The sequence below is a fragment of the Engystomops pustulosus genome, chromosome 3 (genome assembly GCF_040894005.1).
Source record: "Engystomops pustulosus chromosome 3, aEngPut4.maternal, whole genome shotgun sequence".
Lineage (NCBI taxonomy): Eukaryota > Metazoa > Chordata > Amphibia > Anura > Leptodactylidae > Engystomops > Engystomops pustulosus.
Window position 1 is genome coordinate 129,590,374 of NC_092413.1, and position 15,221 is coordinate 129,605,594.

At 39.9% G+C, this 15,221-nt stretch overlaps 1 protein-coding gene across 4 annotated transcripts in view; it reads right to left on the reverse strand.

Moving 5' to 3' along the window:
- The window catches only part of SENP6 (SUMO specific peptidase 6), a 53,374-nt gene that overhangs the window by 26,179 nt on the left and 11,974 nt on the right, over window positions 1-15,221 (reverse strand). For 2 of the 4 annotated variants that reach the window (XM_072142097.1, XM_072142100.1), the window contains 7 exons: window positions 14,552-14,572; window positions 14,327-14,391; window positions 14,030-14,091; window positions 11,639-12,026; window positions 7,013-7,239; window positions 5,430-5,606; window positions 1,738-1,771 (listed from right to left, as the gene is read on the reverse strand). In XM_072142097.1, coding sequence (XP_071998198.1) covers window positions 1,738-1,771; window positions 5,430-5,606; window positions 7,013-7,239; window positions 11,639-12,026; window positions 14,030-14,091; window positions 14,327-14,391; window positions 14,552-14,572 — 974 coding nt within the window. The remainder of the gene's footprint in view (window positions 1-1,737; window positions 1,772-5,429; window positions 5,607-7,012; window positions 7,240-11,638; window positions 12,027-14,029; window positions 14,092-14,326; window positions 14,392-14,551; window positions 14,573-15,221) is intronic. The other 2 variants (XM_072142098.1, XM_072142099.1) reach the window with 2 other exon arrangements.

The following is a 15,221-nucleotide window of genomic DNA, read 5'->3' on the forward strand; positions in this document are numbered from 1 at the left end:
TTTCATTTTTGCATTTCCATTTTTCACTCCCCACCTTCAAAAATCTGTAACTATTTTCTATTTTTCTATGTAAAATGCTGTGTGAGGGCTTGTTTTCTGCGTAATATATTGCACTTCTTAGTGACAGTATGTAAAATTCCATGTCGGGACCAGAAAAAAAAAAAAAAAACAAAAACAAACAAACAAAAAAAAAAACAGACAAAAGGCCAAAATTGATGGAAAAACGCATCTGCGACATTCTTATGGGCTTGTTTTTTTTCCACTTAATGTCTTTTTTATTTTTTTGGATCGGTACGTTCACAGACATACACAATATATCTAGGTTTTATTGTGTTTTAATACATTTAGAAAAATGTAATTCTGTACTAACATTTTTTTGCCATCTTCTGATAACTTGCCAATAACTTTTTCATACTATGGTGTGCAGAGCTGTACGTGTCGTTTTTTGCAAGAAGAGATGACATTTGCATTGCTAACAATTTGAGGACTGTACAACCTTTTGATCAATTTTTACAATAATTTTTATTTGTTGCAAAATGTAAAAATAAAAGTAGCATTTTGGACATCTGGGTGTTATTTTCCATTACGGGGTTAAACACTGGGAACAAAAAAACTATTGTCCAGCAATGCCCCCTTTAAAAATAGTAGTCCAGCAGTGCCCACTTTAAAAAAAAGAAATATTGTCCATCAGTGCCCTCTTTTATGATAAAATAATAAACAAGGAATAGGCGGTCCCCTACTTAAGAACACTCAACTTACAGACTACCCCTAGTTACAAAGGGACCTCTGGATGTTGGTAATTTACTGTTCTTTAGCCCTAGGCCACAATAAACAGATATAACAGTTATCAAAGGTGTAATTAAGGTGCAATTAAGATTTATTGTTATTCCTGGTTCTCATGACAACACAACATTTTCAAAATCCAATAGTCATAGAGGCCCAAAAAACTTTGTTTGGAGCTACAATTATAAAGTATACAGCTCCGACTTGCATACAAATTCAACTTAAAAAACAAACCTGCGGAACCTATTATGAACGTAGCCCGGGGACTGCCTGTACTCTCCTCCGGCGCTCACCCCCAGCTTCCCGGCAGTGGGGGCAGAGGCACGTCTATTCTCTTTGCCCACACACTGTTGCTACCTGATGATGTCTCTGCCCGCACTGCCAGGAAGCTGTGTTGAGAAGACGTTCCGGGTGAGAAGAGGATGCCGGGTGGTGAGCATTGTTATTTTTTTTTTAATATACCCGAGTATAAGCTGAGTGGTGCTTTTTCAGCACAAAAATTGTGCTAAACATCTCAGCTTATACTTGAATGAGTATGCTTTTTTTTTTTTCTTACTATTTTGTGGACCTCCAAGTGTACTTTAACCCTTGGGTGCTTCATCGATTCTACCATATACTGCAATACTACATAACGGCTTGTTCGCTGCAATGTGTAGCAAGCACCCACCTGGTACCCACTCTATTCGTCCAATCGCTCCTGACTTGTGCCATACTATTTCGGCACGTGTCGGGAAAGGGTTAAAAGTTGATTTTAGAAGGAAGGCGGCCATGAATAACAAACATAAGAAGATTACCACAGTCACGGTACCTGGAGAAGGTGTGTCCCTGGTTTATTATGCTTGATTTGGATGGTACTGCCAACACTAAAATCCTAGATGATCAATGACTTGACTCCAAAAAAAAAAAAAATAAATAAATAAATACATTTAAAAAAAAATGTAGTGGATTGCTTACCTTCGAGTACTATCTTTATGACGTCTACACAAAACTGCAAAGAAAAAAAAAAAAAAAAAAGGGATTATACAAACAATTTTTGATCAGCTGATTCTGCTCTGTGTAGTGTGCAGCTCAAGGAAATGCAGCTTAGTACTATTCTGGTGCTAGAATGATCAGGTTTCTGAGTGTCCGACCCCCCCGTCAACCCCCCACAAACTAAATCAAGTCATATTGCAACCTGTAGTTATAAGTATCCTGTCAACAACATCCATAATCATCAATAGAAACCCAACCAAAATTATTATTCTAAAAATAGATTAGACACATTGGCAAACTGGTTCCTGGGTTTTGTCAACTCCTGAAAGAAGAATTTTACCACCCCGACTAAACATGCCTGTTGATAAAGGGTTACAATTACTCCCCATATTAAGTAAAATTAGCCGAAAGTGAGGCACTGTACCTTAAGTACAGTCTTTTCTGATATGCTAATTAGCTTTCCTGACTCATGTCTGCTGGTTTTGACTCTTCTCTCACAAGCTCTGCCTTGTTACATGTGAGCTAACTGTACCCGTACTGTACGTATGTGATCACACAAAATCACAGCGGCCTCCATTGAGGATGATTACATGTCAGCTACATACATGGGGTACATTTCGCAAATGTAAAGGGTACTGGACCTTTGATAACATTACCCTGGTCACATGACAAACTGCTGAATAGTAAGGAGGCATAAGGCATGGGGAGTAGATGGGATGGGCCAGCTGAGCAAGACATGCCCCTTCTGATTCCAGGCAATACAAGATAAAGTTGATTTATGGGGATGTGAAGGAAACCATTTTTAGCTAACACAAGGGTGTTAGTTAGTCATGACTCTCAGCAACATGTCGGGGGGGGGGGGGGGATAGAAACTCCCCTCACAAGCGATTGTTGTGATTGGTCAGTTAGTACAGACTGACAAATCACAGCAGATAGAAGGCTCTGCTCCCCCGCTGAACTCCCAGTATCAGTATCCAATCTCCTCATTCTCCTTCACAGAGAATGATGCCTACAGTGACCCTCCACACCAAAAATCACACCATACCACATTAAGCTGCATACCTCTCCCCTCTGTGCTCTCCTCTCCTTTAAGAAAACCGAAAAGGTTAATAAAGCTCCTAAAAGCAGTTTTGAATAATTTAAGGGATGAAGCTTCTTAAATGGGGCAATTTATGTTCGTTTTCTGCTGTTTAGGTCTATTAAAAATCACCAGATAAATATAATTGCCCTTGATAAAATGAATGTGGAACATTTCTTGAAAATAGCTACTGAACATAAAGGGCTTCTACCATCCTACATATACAAAAGAATAATAAAAAAAAAAAGTTGCCAACATAAAGCAGACACATGGTGAATGTTATTTATTTGCTATTTTTCAGTTTTTTTTAAATAAATGCATTCAAAATATATCACTCAAAATGTTTCAACTAACATGACATACAATGTGTTACGAAAAAACATTCTCAAAATCAACTTGGTATATTAAAGTGTTCCAAAGTTATTACAATTTAAATTGACACATTTAAAGGGGTATTCCAGGAATAAGCATAATTCATATACAAATGGGTACTCAAAATATAAGCTAATGTGTAATGCACAGATCACAATTAATGTAAAAATAGAAGACATAGTCTATCCGGTTTGTACCTTGTAACCTCGCCCTTTTTGAGATAAACTCGTCACTATCTTCCCAGGGCAGGTGTGACCATGCTTGAGAAATGGATTTTTGGAGTGTATCTTGTCATACTTATGGTAATTAGAAGAAAAGATATATCCACATGGCAGAAATATCTAAAGCCCAGTTCACACCTATTTTTCGACTTTCACTAGTATGTTTCCATTATGAAAATGACAATAACAGTCCTATGACAATAAGTCCAATCCATTAAAGGGGTATTCCAGGAATAAGCATAATTCATATACAAATGGGTACTCAAAATATAAGCTAATGTGTAATTAGTTGTTGTTTAAAATTTTGCTCCCCTCAGCAGAAAATGCTTATGACATAGACTGTAATGAAGAATTAAAATGCTACTGGCCCTTTAATCAGTCCGTTAATTTCCTCCGCACAGTCCGTTGTAGAACAGACACAGGACACAAGATGGCCGCTGGTCACATGTTCACATCACATGTCCTGCACCTGCCTGGGCAAGTCATGTGAACACCGTTTGGCTGTAGTCGGTTGGTTGCAGTGCATCCAGTATGTCCAGTGTTGTGGTGATGGCAGTTACACATCATTACTATGGTAACAGAGCAGCACAGTCTGTTACATCATCACTGGGAGCAGAGCATAAGAGGGAGGAGGAGTTACTGAGAACTAGAGGATCATGGAACATGTCATTTCCAGTGGCGGCCATCTTAGTGATAACTCCACCTACTTTAGAGAGGTCATAAATTTTGTAAATCATAAAATCAAACTATTTAAGCTCCGTTTTGTGACTAATGACATTGAGTATTGTTGTACTCATTTATTTATATCATCATGGGTTTTTGTGTCAGACATTCATATTCCTGGAATACCCCTTTAAAGCATCTGGATAACTGTATATTCTGACAATTTTGTAGTGATAATAAACATTTTATGATTTTTCCAATAAGCAAATAATCCTAAAATAAGCATTCAGATAGACAACCTCCCAAACAGTAGTGTGCATATTATAGCAAGTTAGACAATGGTGTCATAGGTGTTGGTGCATTATGAGAAATCAAATTTCTATTTTGGATGACCATAAAACATAGTGTAGATATTAGGCTGCCTTCACACCACCCAGCCGGGCACACATCGTGTGCACAGGAGAGGATAGACGAGCGCTGCTCACCCCTCTCTCCTCCATATAAAATTAAGCAGCACGGCCATTCTTATGGCCAAAGATAGAGCAGGCTAACTTTTTTGCGGACACAGAACGGTAAGCAAAACGTTGTGCTCACTGAGAGCCAAGATGCCATAAACGACTATGGGGGACATATATACATCCGCCAAATTTGCAGCCGTATGTATGTCCCACATATATACGCGTGAATGCAGCTTTACTGTGACTCCATGGCGTTCTTTCAATTAATTCTGACAAGGTCTAGTGAATATATGTCCACAGCTGGTGGGTTCAGGCAGAGCGCCTGGATCCTCTTGTACACAAGTGGTGCAGACTCTTCTCTTCTATAAGTCAGACATTCAGAATTTGCTTCTCATTAGAAATGGACACATAAGCGAGGAAAAGGGCACTATGGCGACCCATGATACCAGGGATAAGTGATCTTCTGGATAAAAGAACCGATCCCACAGTTTATGCAAAAAACACACCAGACACTTGCATGGGAAATATGCAAAAAATGCTTTTCAGGATGAGACAAGGAAAACCACTCCTCTTACCTTGTAAGGCAACCCCTTTTACCATCAAGCATGACTTTCAGGAAGCCTAATGACATGAGGCCTCCTAAAAGTTTTACTTGAAGGTAAGGGAGCTGCCCTTCAAGGTAGCAAAAGTGGTGGTTTTCATTGTCCTATCCTGGAAAACTTATTTGCATATTTCCCATCAATGGCTATAAGTCTCCAAAAGCCTTCAAGGCAGCCGTAACTGGCAAAGTCTCCAGTAGAAGAACCCTTACTCTCTGAACCCAGAGAAATACATGCCATACAGAAAGAAATTACTTGCAATGTCTTTTCATTTAACACTTACCACTACAGCCTCTTTTATGACTCGGTAAAAGGTCCCTATACGCAAGTTCCGGCATTCAAGGATCATACTTTCACAGGGATTCACAGAATATTGTAACTGCTTGCCCGATTCACTAGGTGACTCCAACTGGGCAACTTTACGTCGCTTAACAGGAGTTGTAGCAACAGGATTTCCGAACTATAAATGAAGTAAGAGTTATTAGTACTGACCAATACTAAAGTGTGTATATGTTTCTGTGTGTGTATTACAGAGTTGAGATGGTGCAGGCTCAAGGAGAATCAAACAAATTCTTTAAGATTTGTCCCTAAATTGTAGTTATGCTGACAAACAGAATACGATACGATGAAGTGAAATTGGTAAAAAAGTATTTGTGCTGTATTCTTGTGGGCTTGGATTTTACAGATTTCAATGTGCACCCCAAATGACATGTCTACTTTATTCTTTGGGTCGCTACGATTATGGGGATAACAAATTTGTATAGGTTTTATAATGTGTTCATACATTTACAAAAATTAAAACCTCCTGTACAAAAAAATTTTTTGGCACTAATAACTCTTTCATACTTCGGTGTACGGAGCTTTGGGACGTGTCATTTTTTGCTGCTTTTGATGACGTTTACAATGTTATAATTTTTAGGACTGTTTGACCTTATGTTCACTTTTAATAGAATTTTTTATTTTTCTTTAAAATGGCAAAAAAGCGCCATTTTCGACTTTGGGCGCGATTTTCCATTACGGGGTTAAACGCAGTGAAAAACAATTATATTTTGCTAGATCAGGCATTTTTGGACAAGTCCATACCTAATGTGTTTATGATTTTTACTGTTTATTTATATCACTTCTAGGGAAAAAGGGGTGTTATGTGTTTTTAGGGGATTTTTTTTTAATTATTTTTATCATACTTTAACCCTAGGTTGTCTGTATGATCCAATCATATACTGCCATACTACAGTATGGCAGTATATGGGGATTTTTTTCCTCATTCATTACAATGTGCTGATAGCAGATTCGGGTCTTCAGAAGACCTAAGGCTGTCATGGCAAAGGATTGCTGGTGTTACCGGTAAGCCTTTGCTGCAAAGGCTTATCAGCTATGGAGAGCGCGACCCGCGAGCCCTCTCCATGCACCCGTTCCCGGCATGTGACATAGTATTACGCCACATGTCGATAAGGGGTTAAAATGATCAGAATAGAAAGTATAATACTGGTAGTCTATTCTCAGCATAGGGCACTGATCAATTAGTTTATTCCAAGGATTATGACATCCTTAACAGCTCTACTGCCTCTACTACCTGTACGCTCACAAATAGAAATGTGACAAAAAAGCTAAACTGCTGCTACTACTTAGGCAATGCGCAGATTTACCAAGCAGTGAAAAGGCTACCGCAATCACCCGCCGGATGCCCTTCTAGGGGCAGGTTATGAATATTATGAACCTGGAAAATCCATTAAAAAAAAATCCATTTAAGAAGAGAGCTCTTGGAAATATAAGACATTTTATAATCATCTAGTTAATGTTTCCACTGTCTAAATTTGAAACTGCATTGGCAAATGTAATGTAGTTTTATGAAAATGTTTTTGTTACCTGATCCTTCATTCTTGCTTTTCTAGGGATGGTGACTGGTGGGTCAGCCTCTGGTGGATTACTATTCTTGTTGTAGACAAAACTATTTTCTCTGAGAGCAGCCTCTACTTTCCCAGATGATGGAACAGGAGAGGAACAGGCTGAATCTGCAGGCCGAGGAGAAATGCTCTCTATCCTGCTTGTGCTTCCAGTAATAGTATTATCTTCATCATCACTAGAAAGAATAACTGTTAAAAAAAAAAAAAAAAGATTAACAAATTTCAATTAAAACACTTCAGCATGTAAAATCATCAAGCAATTGTGTGCAAGAAATATTGTCGCCTCCTAATTTAATAGCATTTATACCATGACACCAACAGGGAGACTAGCGTCCATCTGAGGACTGATCTGTCAATGGCTATACTATAAGCTCTGCCTGAGTTTTTTTTTTTTGGTGGGTGGGGTTACCCACTGACCCCCCCCCCCCCCCCCAACTCATCAAATGCGTTTCCTCTATAGCAAACAATTTACATTGCATTTCATAAGGCACTGGCCTGTGTTTTGGCTTTTCTTCCCCTTCCTTGTAGTACTCTGTATATCTGGGTTATTGTTTAGCAGACACGGGAGTACCTTGGGGAGATACTTGCATACAAGCCCTAATAAATTTCCTGTAATGTATCATTTACAAGTATGATGCTTAAGGTCCTGTCCTGGGCACGGCAGGTAAAGCATACTTACCTCATTGATAGTAGCATGCTGCTACAGAGCCAAGATCCTATCCTCCTCTGCAGAGGCTGAACTCTTGTTGTAGGGGTAAGGACACACACTGCTCTGCCTCCATTCATCTTGCCTCTGCTGCCTTTGATGGTGGATTCCCCAGGTCTCTCTGTACATTCAGGCTCGGATGTGGCAGCTCCTTTACTAATAATCAAGCTCTTTACTCACCGGCCATAGGCTGTGACTAAGGAAGGTTATTATTGGATGCATCACGACGCAGCAGCACAGCTGCCATCAGGGGCTATTCTCACAAGATGGGACAAATCGTGTGTAGAGTTAGACGTTTTAGATGTTTTTCAAAGAGTAAAACTGCCTGTAAAAGCTGTATGACACTTGAACATGTGTTTATGTGACCTTTGGGGTGGACATCGATTCCTGTACGTTGTCATACTTTGCTTTTTATGGGGGACATACACTCACCAGCCACTTTATTAGGTACACCATGCTAGTAACGGGTTGGACCCCCTTTTGCCTTCAGAACTGCCTCAATTCTTCGTGGCATAGATTCAACAAGGTGCTGGAAGCATTCCTCAGAGATTTTGGTCCATATTGACATGATGGCATCACACAGTTGCCGCAGATATGTCGGCTGCACATCCCTGATGCGCAGAGGTCGCACTAACATTTTTCCAGAAGGGTAATAATACTCCTCTCACATTTTTTCAGGAGTATTTTTAACCCAGGAGGAGTACGAAATTTTCACTAATAAATGTATAACTGCCAGGCGTATATATAGTGTTAAGAGACGTCTATTAATACAAAGAAAAAGTTACAGCTCCTGTTTTCTGTGTTTAAAAGGGTTTCCCCACAAATTCAAGTTAGGCCCTATCCACGGGAAAGGGTTTAATTTGAATTCTCGGGGAAACCCCTTTCGGGAGCATTCACACCTTTTTTATGTATTTTTGACATATCCAAAGGCTTCACATGTTGAAGTAACATTGCGTTTCAGCATATGCAATGGAAACGCAATGTTACTTCAACATGTGATCAAGGCTGAAGCCTTTGGAATGCGTCAAAAAGGCAACGCATCGTGTGAATGCACCCTCAAATAGCAAGTATGTATTAAACGTGTGGTGCACAACATTTTTATGGTGTGTTCACACATGGCGTTTTCAAACACCTAAGAACAGCTGAGAAGAGATTTGCCAAATTACATTGCTAACAATATTGTGTTAACAAAACACATGCATCAACGCAATTTTATCGTGAGCGTTTTGTAACGAAATGTTGACATCAATGTAATTAGGCAAGTCTCTTCTCAGCTGTTGTGATGCGTTTGAAAACGTATGTAATAACCTCACCATTAGGCTACATTCACACTACCATATGGTGGACGTATGTACGGCCGCAAGCTTGTGGCTGTACATATGTCCCCAATAGATGGCAATGGCCGCACGGATACCGCTCCGAAAATGACATGTCTTTCCTTGTGTTACGGATAGTACCCAATGCATTTCAATGCATTTCTCCATGGCACCGAACACATGCCTGCACGGCAACGGCCTGGTGGGCATACGTTTGTGTGAATGCAGCATTATTGTCTACATAGCGGACTATGGCTGACGGCGGCCCCCAGACCAGTCTGGGGCTGATGCTGCTGAAATTTTATTTAATTCATTTTCTGCGGTTTGGGAACATAACTCTTTTTTTTTTGTTTACAGAGGCACATTTAGGGAGGAACACATAATATATATAACATAGACAGCACGATCCTATTACTGGCTGTGTGCACGATCGCACACAGATCAGGAGCACAGCCCCGGCAACAGATATGCCACTCCGCCCCCACCCCTCGCTCGGCTCCGCCATCTCTCGGCGCCCCGCGGGAGAGGCTCGGACTGTAAGCAGGAAGTCCCTCCCTGTGCTGCCTCCAGCCACTCAGCACTGCGATCCTGCAGAGAATATCTTGCAGGATCGCAGCAGGCGCCGTCACCGCTTGGAAGCGGCAGCTCACAGAAAAATCACCAAGCGTATTAATACGCTTGGTGATTTTTTGGGGGGAGTAAATCAGCCTCTAAACGCGTCTATGAGGCGTGTAGAGGCGTTATCGCAACCTCTGATGATGCGAATCTCCCGTTCCACCACATCCCAAAGATGCTCTATTGGATTGAGATCTGGTGACTGTGGAGGCCATTTGAGTACAGTGAACTCATTGTCATGTTCAAGAAACCAGTCTGAGATGATTCCAGCTTTATGACATGGCGCATTATCCTGCTGAAAGTAGCCATCAGATGTTGGGTACATTGTGGTCATATAGGGATGGACATGGTCAGCAACAATACTCAGGTAGGCTGTGGCGTTGCAACGATGCTCAATTGGTACCAAGGGGCCCAAAGAGTGCCAAGAAAATATTCCCCACACCATGACACCACCACCACCAGCCTGAACCGTTGATACAAGGCAGGATGGATCCATGCTTTCATGTTGTTGACGCCAAATTCTGACCCTACCATCCGAATGTCGCAGCAGAAATCGAGACTCATCAGACTATGCAACATTTTTCCAATCTTCTACTGTCCAATTTCAATGAGCTTGTGCAAATTGTAGCCTCAGTTTCCTGTTCTTAGCTGAAAGGAGTGGCACCCGGTGTGGTCTTCTACTGCTGTAGCCCATCTGCCTCAAAGTTCGACGTACTGTGCGTTCAGAGATGCTCTTCTGCCTACCTTGGTTGTAACGGGTGGCGATTTGAGTCACTGTTGCCTTTCTATCAGCTCGAACCAGTCTGCCCATTCTCCTCTGGCATCAACAAGGCATTTCCGCCCACAGAACTGCCGCTCACTGGATGTTTTTTCTTTTTCGGACCATTCTCTGTAAACCCTAGATATGGTTGTGCGTGTAGATCAGCAGTTTCTGAAATACTCAGACCAGCCCTTCTGGCACCAACAACCATGCCACGTTCAAAGGCACTCAAATCACCTTTCTTCCCCATACTGATGCTCGGTTTGAACTGCAGGAGATTGTCTACATGCCTAAATGCACTGAGTTGCCACCATGTGATTGGCTGATTAGAAATTAAGAGTTAACGAGCAGTTGGACAGGTGTACCTAATAAAGTGGCCGGTGAGTATATATGCCAATGTGCACGTGCGGCACCGTACACGGGGAAAAGATGTCCTATATTTCCCTATGTTGCTGAGCCGTGGATTGCTATGGAGAGGGAACGAATCACCCCTCTTCCTCCTCCCCATGGAGCCTTAGCCGTGCAGGCATACGTTCGTATAAATGTAGCGTAATTTGTATTAAGCCTAAGTTTACACACACAATTGGACTTCCGCAATTAACTTTCATCTCAAAAATTATAATAACTGCAGCATAACGTAAGTGGACACTAACATAAGCCATTAAAACTCAATGGACATTTTAATCCACTAGTCTAGGCAACCAAAATTCAGAGATAGAAAATAGAGGCAGGTGTCACTTTCCCCTTCCATTATCAAATTAACAGGGTATCAGAAACAATTTCTGAGGAATCCTAGTAGATCACATCCCAAAGGTAGCAGTACACTATTTACGTGATTTGTACAGATTTCTGAACATTTTTTTAGGATTTCGGGTGCTGAAAATGCATGCACTTTTGAATGTTTACCATGCGTTTGGCGGTTTTGAATCCGTTTTTCTTAATTTCTGGAAGTGTAAGCAGCTGTGAAACAGATGAAAAACAGTAAAGCGCATGGTCAACATACAAAAACGCTTGTGTTTTCAGTGCATTTGAAAACCGCCCAAGAACGCACCGCGTGACAGCACCTTTAGAATCACATTGCTGGTTGTATGACTAAGCCCTATATATACTAGAAACTGGATGATCATGTAGACACGCTGCATTATTTGTCTGCTTTCCTGAATCAGCTATTAACTAATAAAATCTGCTTACTTGTGTCATTGGTTTCAGACAATCTGCTACTTTTTAGTCTTGCATTTCTAGTAATCTTCGATAAATTAGCTTCTGCAGAAAGTCCAATTTTTCCATTTGGCGGACATTGCTTCCACCTTGGAGAGTCATTTTTTAACATGGAGTCCATTGTAATTGTGCTGTAGGAAGAGCCATAGAAGTTCCTAGCATTTAATCCTTTGTTGACAGATTTGTCTGTTGTTGGGCTTGGATGTATTGAAGGTCTGGCTAAGGAAGCTGGGGATTCAGAAGATGAAGTGCTTTGTCTGCAAAGTCTTTGTGCATCTCCACAACTTTGGCATCTCATCTTACTTTTATTTTCTTTTACACAAGACGTGCAACGCTGAAAAGAGTCAATCTGCTCTGTGCTCTGTCAATGAAAAGGGTAAGCAAATACGAGAGTCAATAACCTGAAAAATCACAGGCCTACATTACTAAAATACATGAAGAAGGGCTATATCCCAAATAAAGTTTATCATTATTAGACGCATTTAATACCAGAGAGCAGTACAGGCAGTCAATGGGTTACATCCAAGATACCGTATATATACTCACATATAAGCCGGCACACACACTATGATGTCAGCAAGTGGCTGACGTCATAGTCTGTGCGCCGCCAGCATGCACAGACCTGCCGCTGCCAGAGCACAGACAGAAAGAAGAGGACTTACGGGGGGTGTTGGAAAGGAGAGTACTGAGTTAACTTTTTTATATACTGGGAGGGCAGGCTGGCTATATACTGGGGGGGGGGAGGGGCTAATGAGCTATATACTGGGTGGAGGGCGACCAATGCATTTCCCACCCATGGCTTATTCTCAAGTCAATAGATTTTCCCAGTTTTTGTGATGAAATTAGGTACCTTGGCTTATATTGAAGTCGGTTTATACTCAAGTATATACAGTAGGTTCTTTAGGTTTGTCCTGAAGTTGAATTTGTATGCAAGTCGGAACTGGTATATTTTATAATTTTAACTCCAGACAAACTTTATTTTGTCCTAGTGACAATTGGATTTTTTTTTATGAATAAAGCTTCATTACAGACACCTTACAGCTGATCATTGATGCCTGGGACTAAAGCATGCAGAGAACTTCACCAGAAGTCTGTCTAACTAGAGGTTGTCTGTCAGTCGGTTGTCCTTAAGTTGGGGACCGCCTGTACTGCACAGAGCCAAAGCGATTGATGGGTTCTTCATGTAACAAAAGACTGTGTGTACCAAAACAAGAGAAACATAGCTGACCTCACTAAAAATGTAGTCATGAAATATATGTGAAAATGGGTTTTCTAAACTGGACAGTCATTTTTATATAAAGGTACAGACTGTACTTCCAATGATAACCAATACTGGTTCTATTTCTCTATGTACACACCCAGCGGGATGTGCATGCAAAACTATGGTAAACAGACTATGTGCCTGCCATTTCACTATATAAATATGGAGACATAGAAAAAGGAAGTATCAAAATACAAGCAGACGGATTTGACATATATCTGAATTGGTAGATCTTAAATGATTGTTATCCAATAGTGGACAATAATCATAGGGTGAATTCCGTTACATGTGCTGTAAACATAGATCCCAGAGCAACATTTGTCACATCAGTCAAACAATTAGTGATCTGTAAACAAAGGACTATTAAGGGGAATAGAAAAGTATAAAATAAAAAAGGCTGGATCCTTTATCTACAGATGTTTATTCTATCCTAAAGGATGCCTCTTCTCTCCTAAACGTCCTTTTTTAACTTAAGACCTGGATATTCCTGGATAATAAAGCACCATCTCATAGCACAGGGTTGTACAATTCCTCTGCTATTCCACCTAGAAATGTATAAATGAACTGTTAAAGGGTCTCAACAGGTGTACACACAGCGATAGTATTATCTAGTTGTTAATATGTTATTATATTTCTAGAAGGAACGATAGAGGAATTGAATTGTAAGAAAGACCGTTTCAAAATTGTTCTATGAATGAGAATACAATTCTTAAAACACACAGTAGCAAGGTCCTTTTTTATAAAAAAAAAAAAAAAAACCACTATCAAGAAATTGGGATTGGGCTGAAATCTGGGTCCAACAACAAACAGTGAATCCTCTTGACAACCAGTCTTCTATTATTTGTAGTGTAATAAATATTGAATATATTGAAGCGTTGATGAACTTCACAAAAATGATAACTGAAGTTTTTTTGAGCGTTTTGACCTGTATACTATAACACATTTTTCTCATTATCTGTCTCAGGAATAAAAAGGTGGCCATTTGTAAAGGTTTTGATTTCACTGAACCGATTATTGCATTATTGTCTATAAGGTAATCCACATTTATGACACACCTCTGTTTTTTCTAAACACAACTGAATAGTAGGAAGTAAAAGCAGTACCTTTCTCCGTAACGCAGGCTCAGACTCCACCTCTGGATAGTCTCTGATGTCCTGCATTTGTTCTATAAAAACACGAAACCATTTCTTTAGAAAATTTTACACATTATGAATAGATGGGGTACAGTGAAGATCAGACACCCAGGACCTGCACAGATTTATCGATATTAGGAGAGTAAGTAGCTAGAATTATATAGAAGCTTAGATGCATAGTTCCATCTCCTTACATGCACTCAGCTGCTGGGCGAAGGGCCAGGGTGATGGACAATTGTTTTTAATAGTTTATAGGAATAAACTTACCCAGTCTTTGTGACAATCTATCTGGATCACCATCTACCTTCTGAACATGTGGTGGGTATTCTTTCCTTTGCAAAAATAAATACAAAACAAAATAGGTTTATATTGAAAAAAAAAAAAAAAGAAAAGAAAAACAAACAAACATGGAAATGGAACGGTTTTACACAACAATTTTAAAACAAATATTTACAGGGAGAAAAGTTTCATGCTCTTAATACCACAACTTACCTTTCTCGTCTTTCCAGACTGCTTAAAATATGAAGAAGAAAAACAGTATAAGATACAATACTACAGCTTAGCAACTTCACTAAGGTTTCTAATTGTATGCATTGCTCTGGGTATTTTTTAAAATTGTGTATGAGGGTTAGTGGCCAATGCAAGTGAAAGTGAAGTTTTATAACAACTAATTTAGTCACTATAAAAAAAAAAAAAAAAAAAAAAAGGAGAGGGAGGATTTGGGGGAAATCGTCCCATGGAAGTAATGGATTAGAGGCACATGACTAAGGCAGCTTGACTGTAGTAGGAATAAGATTTATAAAATATTTCTGAAATAAGATGTAGCGTGGAGAAGAACTTTGACACAGTCCTTCACTTGTGACCAAATGTGCATACTCCAACATGCATGAATACCTATAAATAGACAATGCAAAGAAAAAAACAAAAAAAACGGCCATCGCATTCCAAAACTATATTTTTATTAATTCAGATCAACTACAGTCATAGTCACTAATACTTAAAGGAAATCTACCACCACGGATCTACCTATTAAGATAGTTCGGGTGGTAGGTGCATCTATTGGATGTGAGGATAGCCCTTTTAAGGCCTAATCCTCACGTCTCTAATCTTTTTCTAACTTTTATTTCCCTAATATGCTACTGGAGCATGGAGTATGCTACAG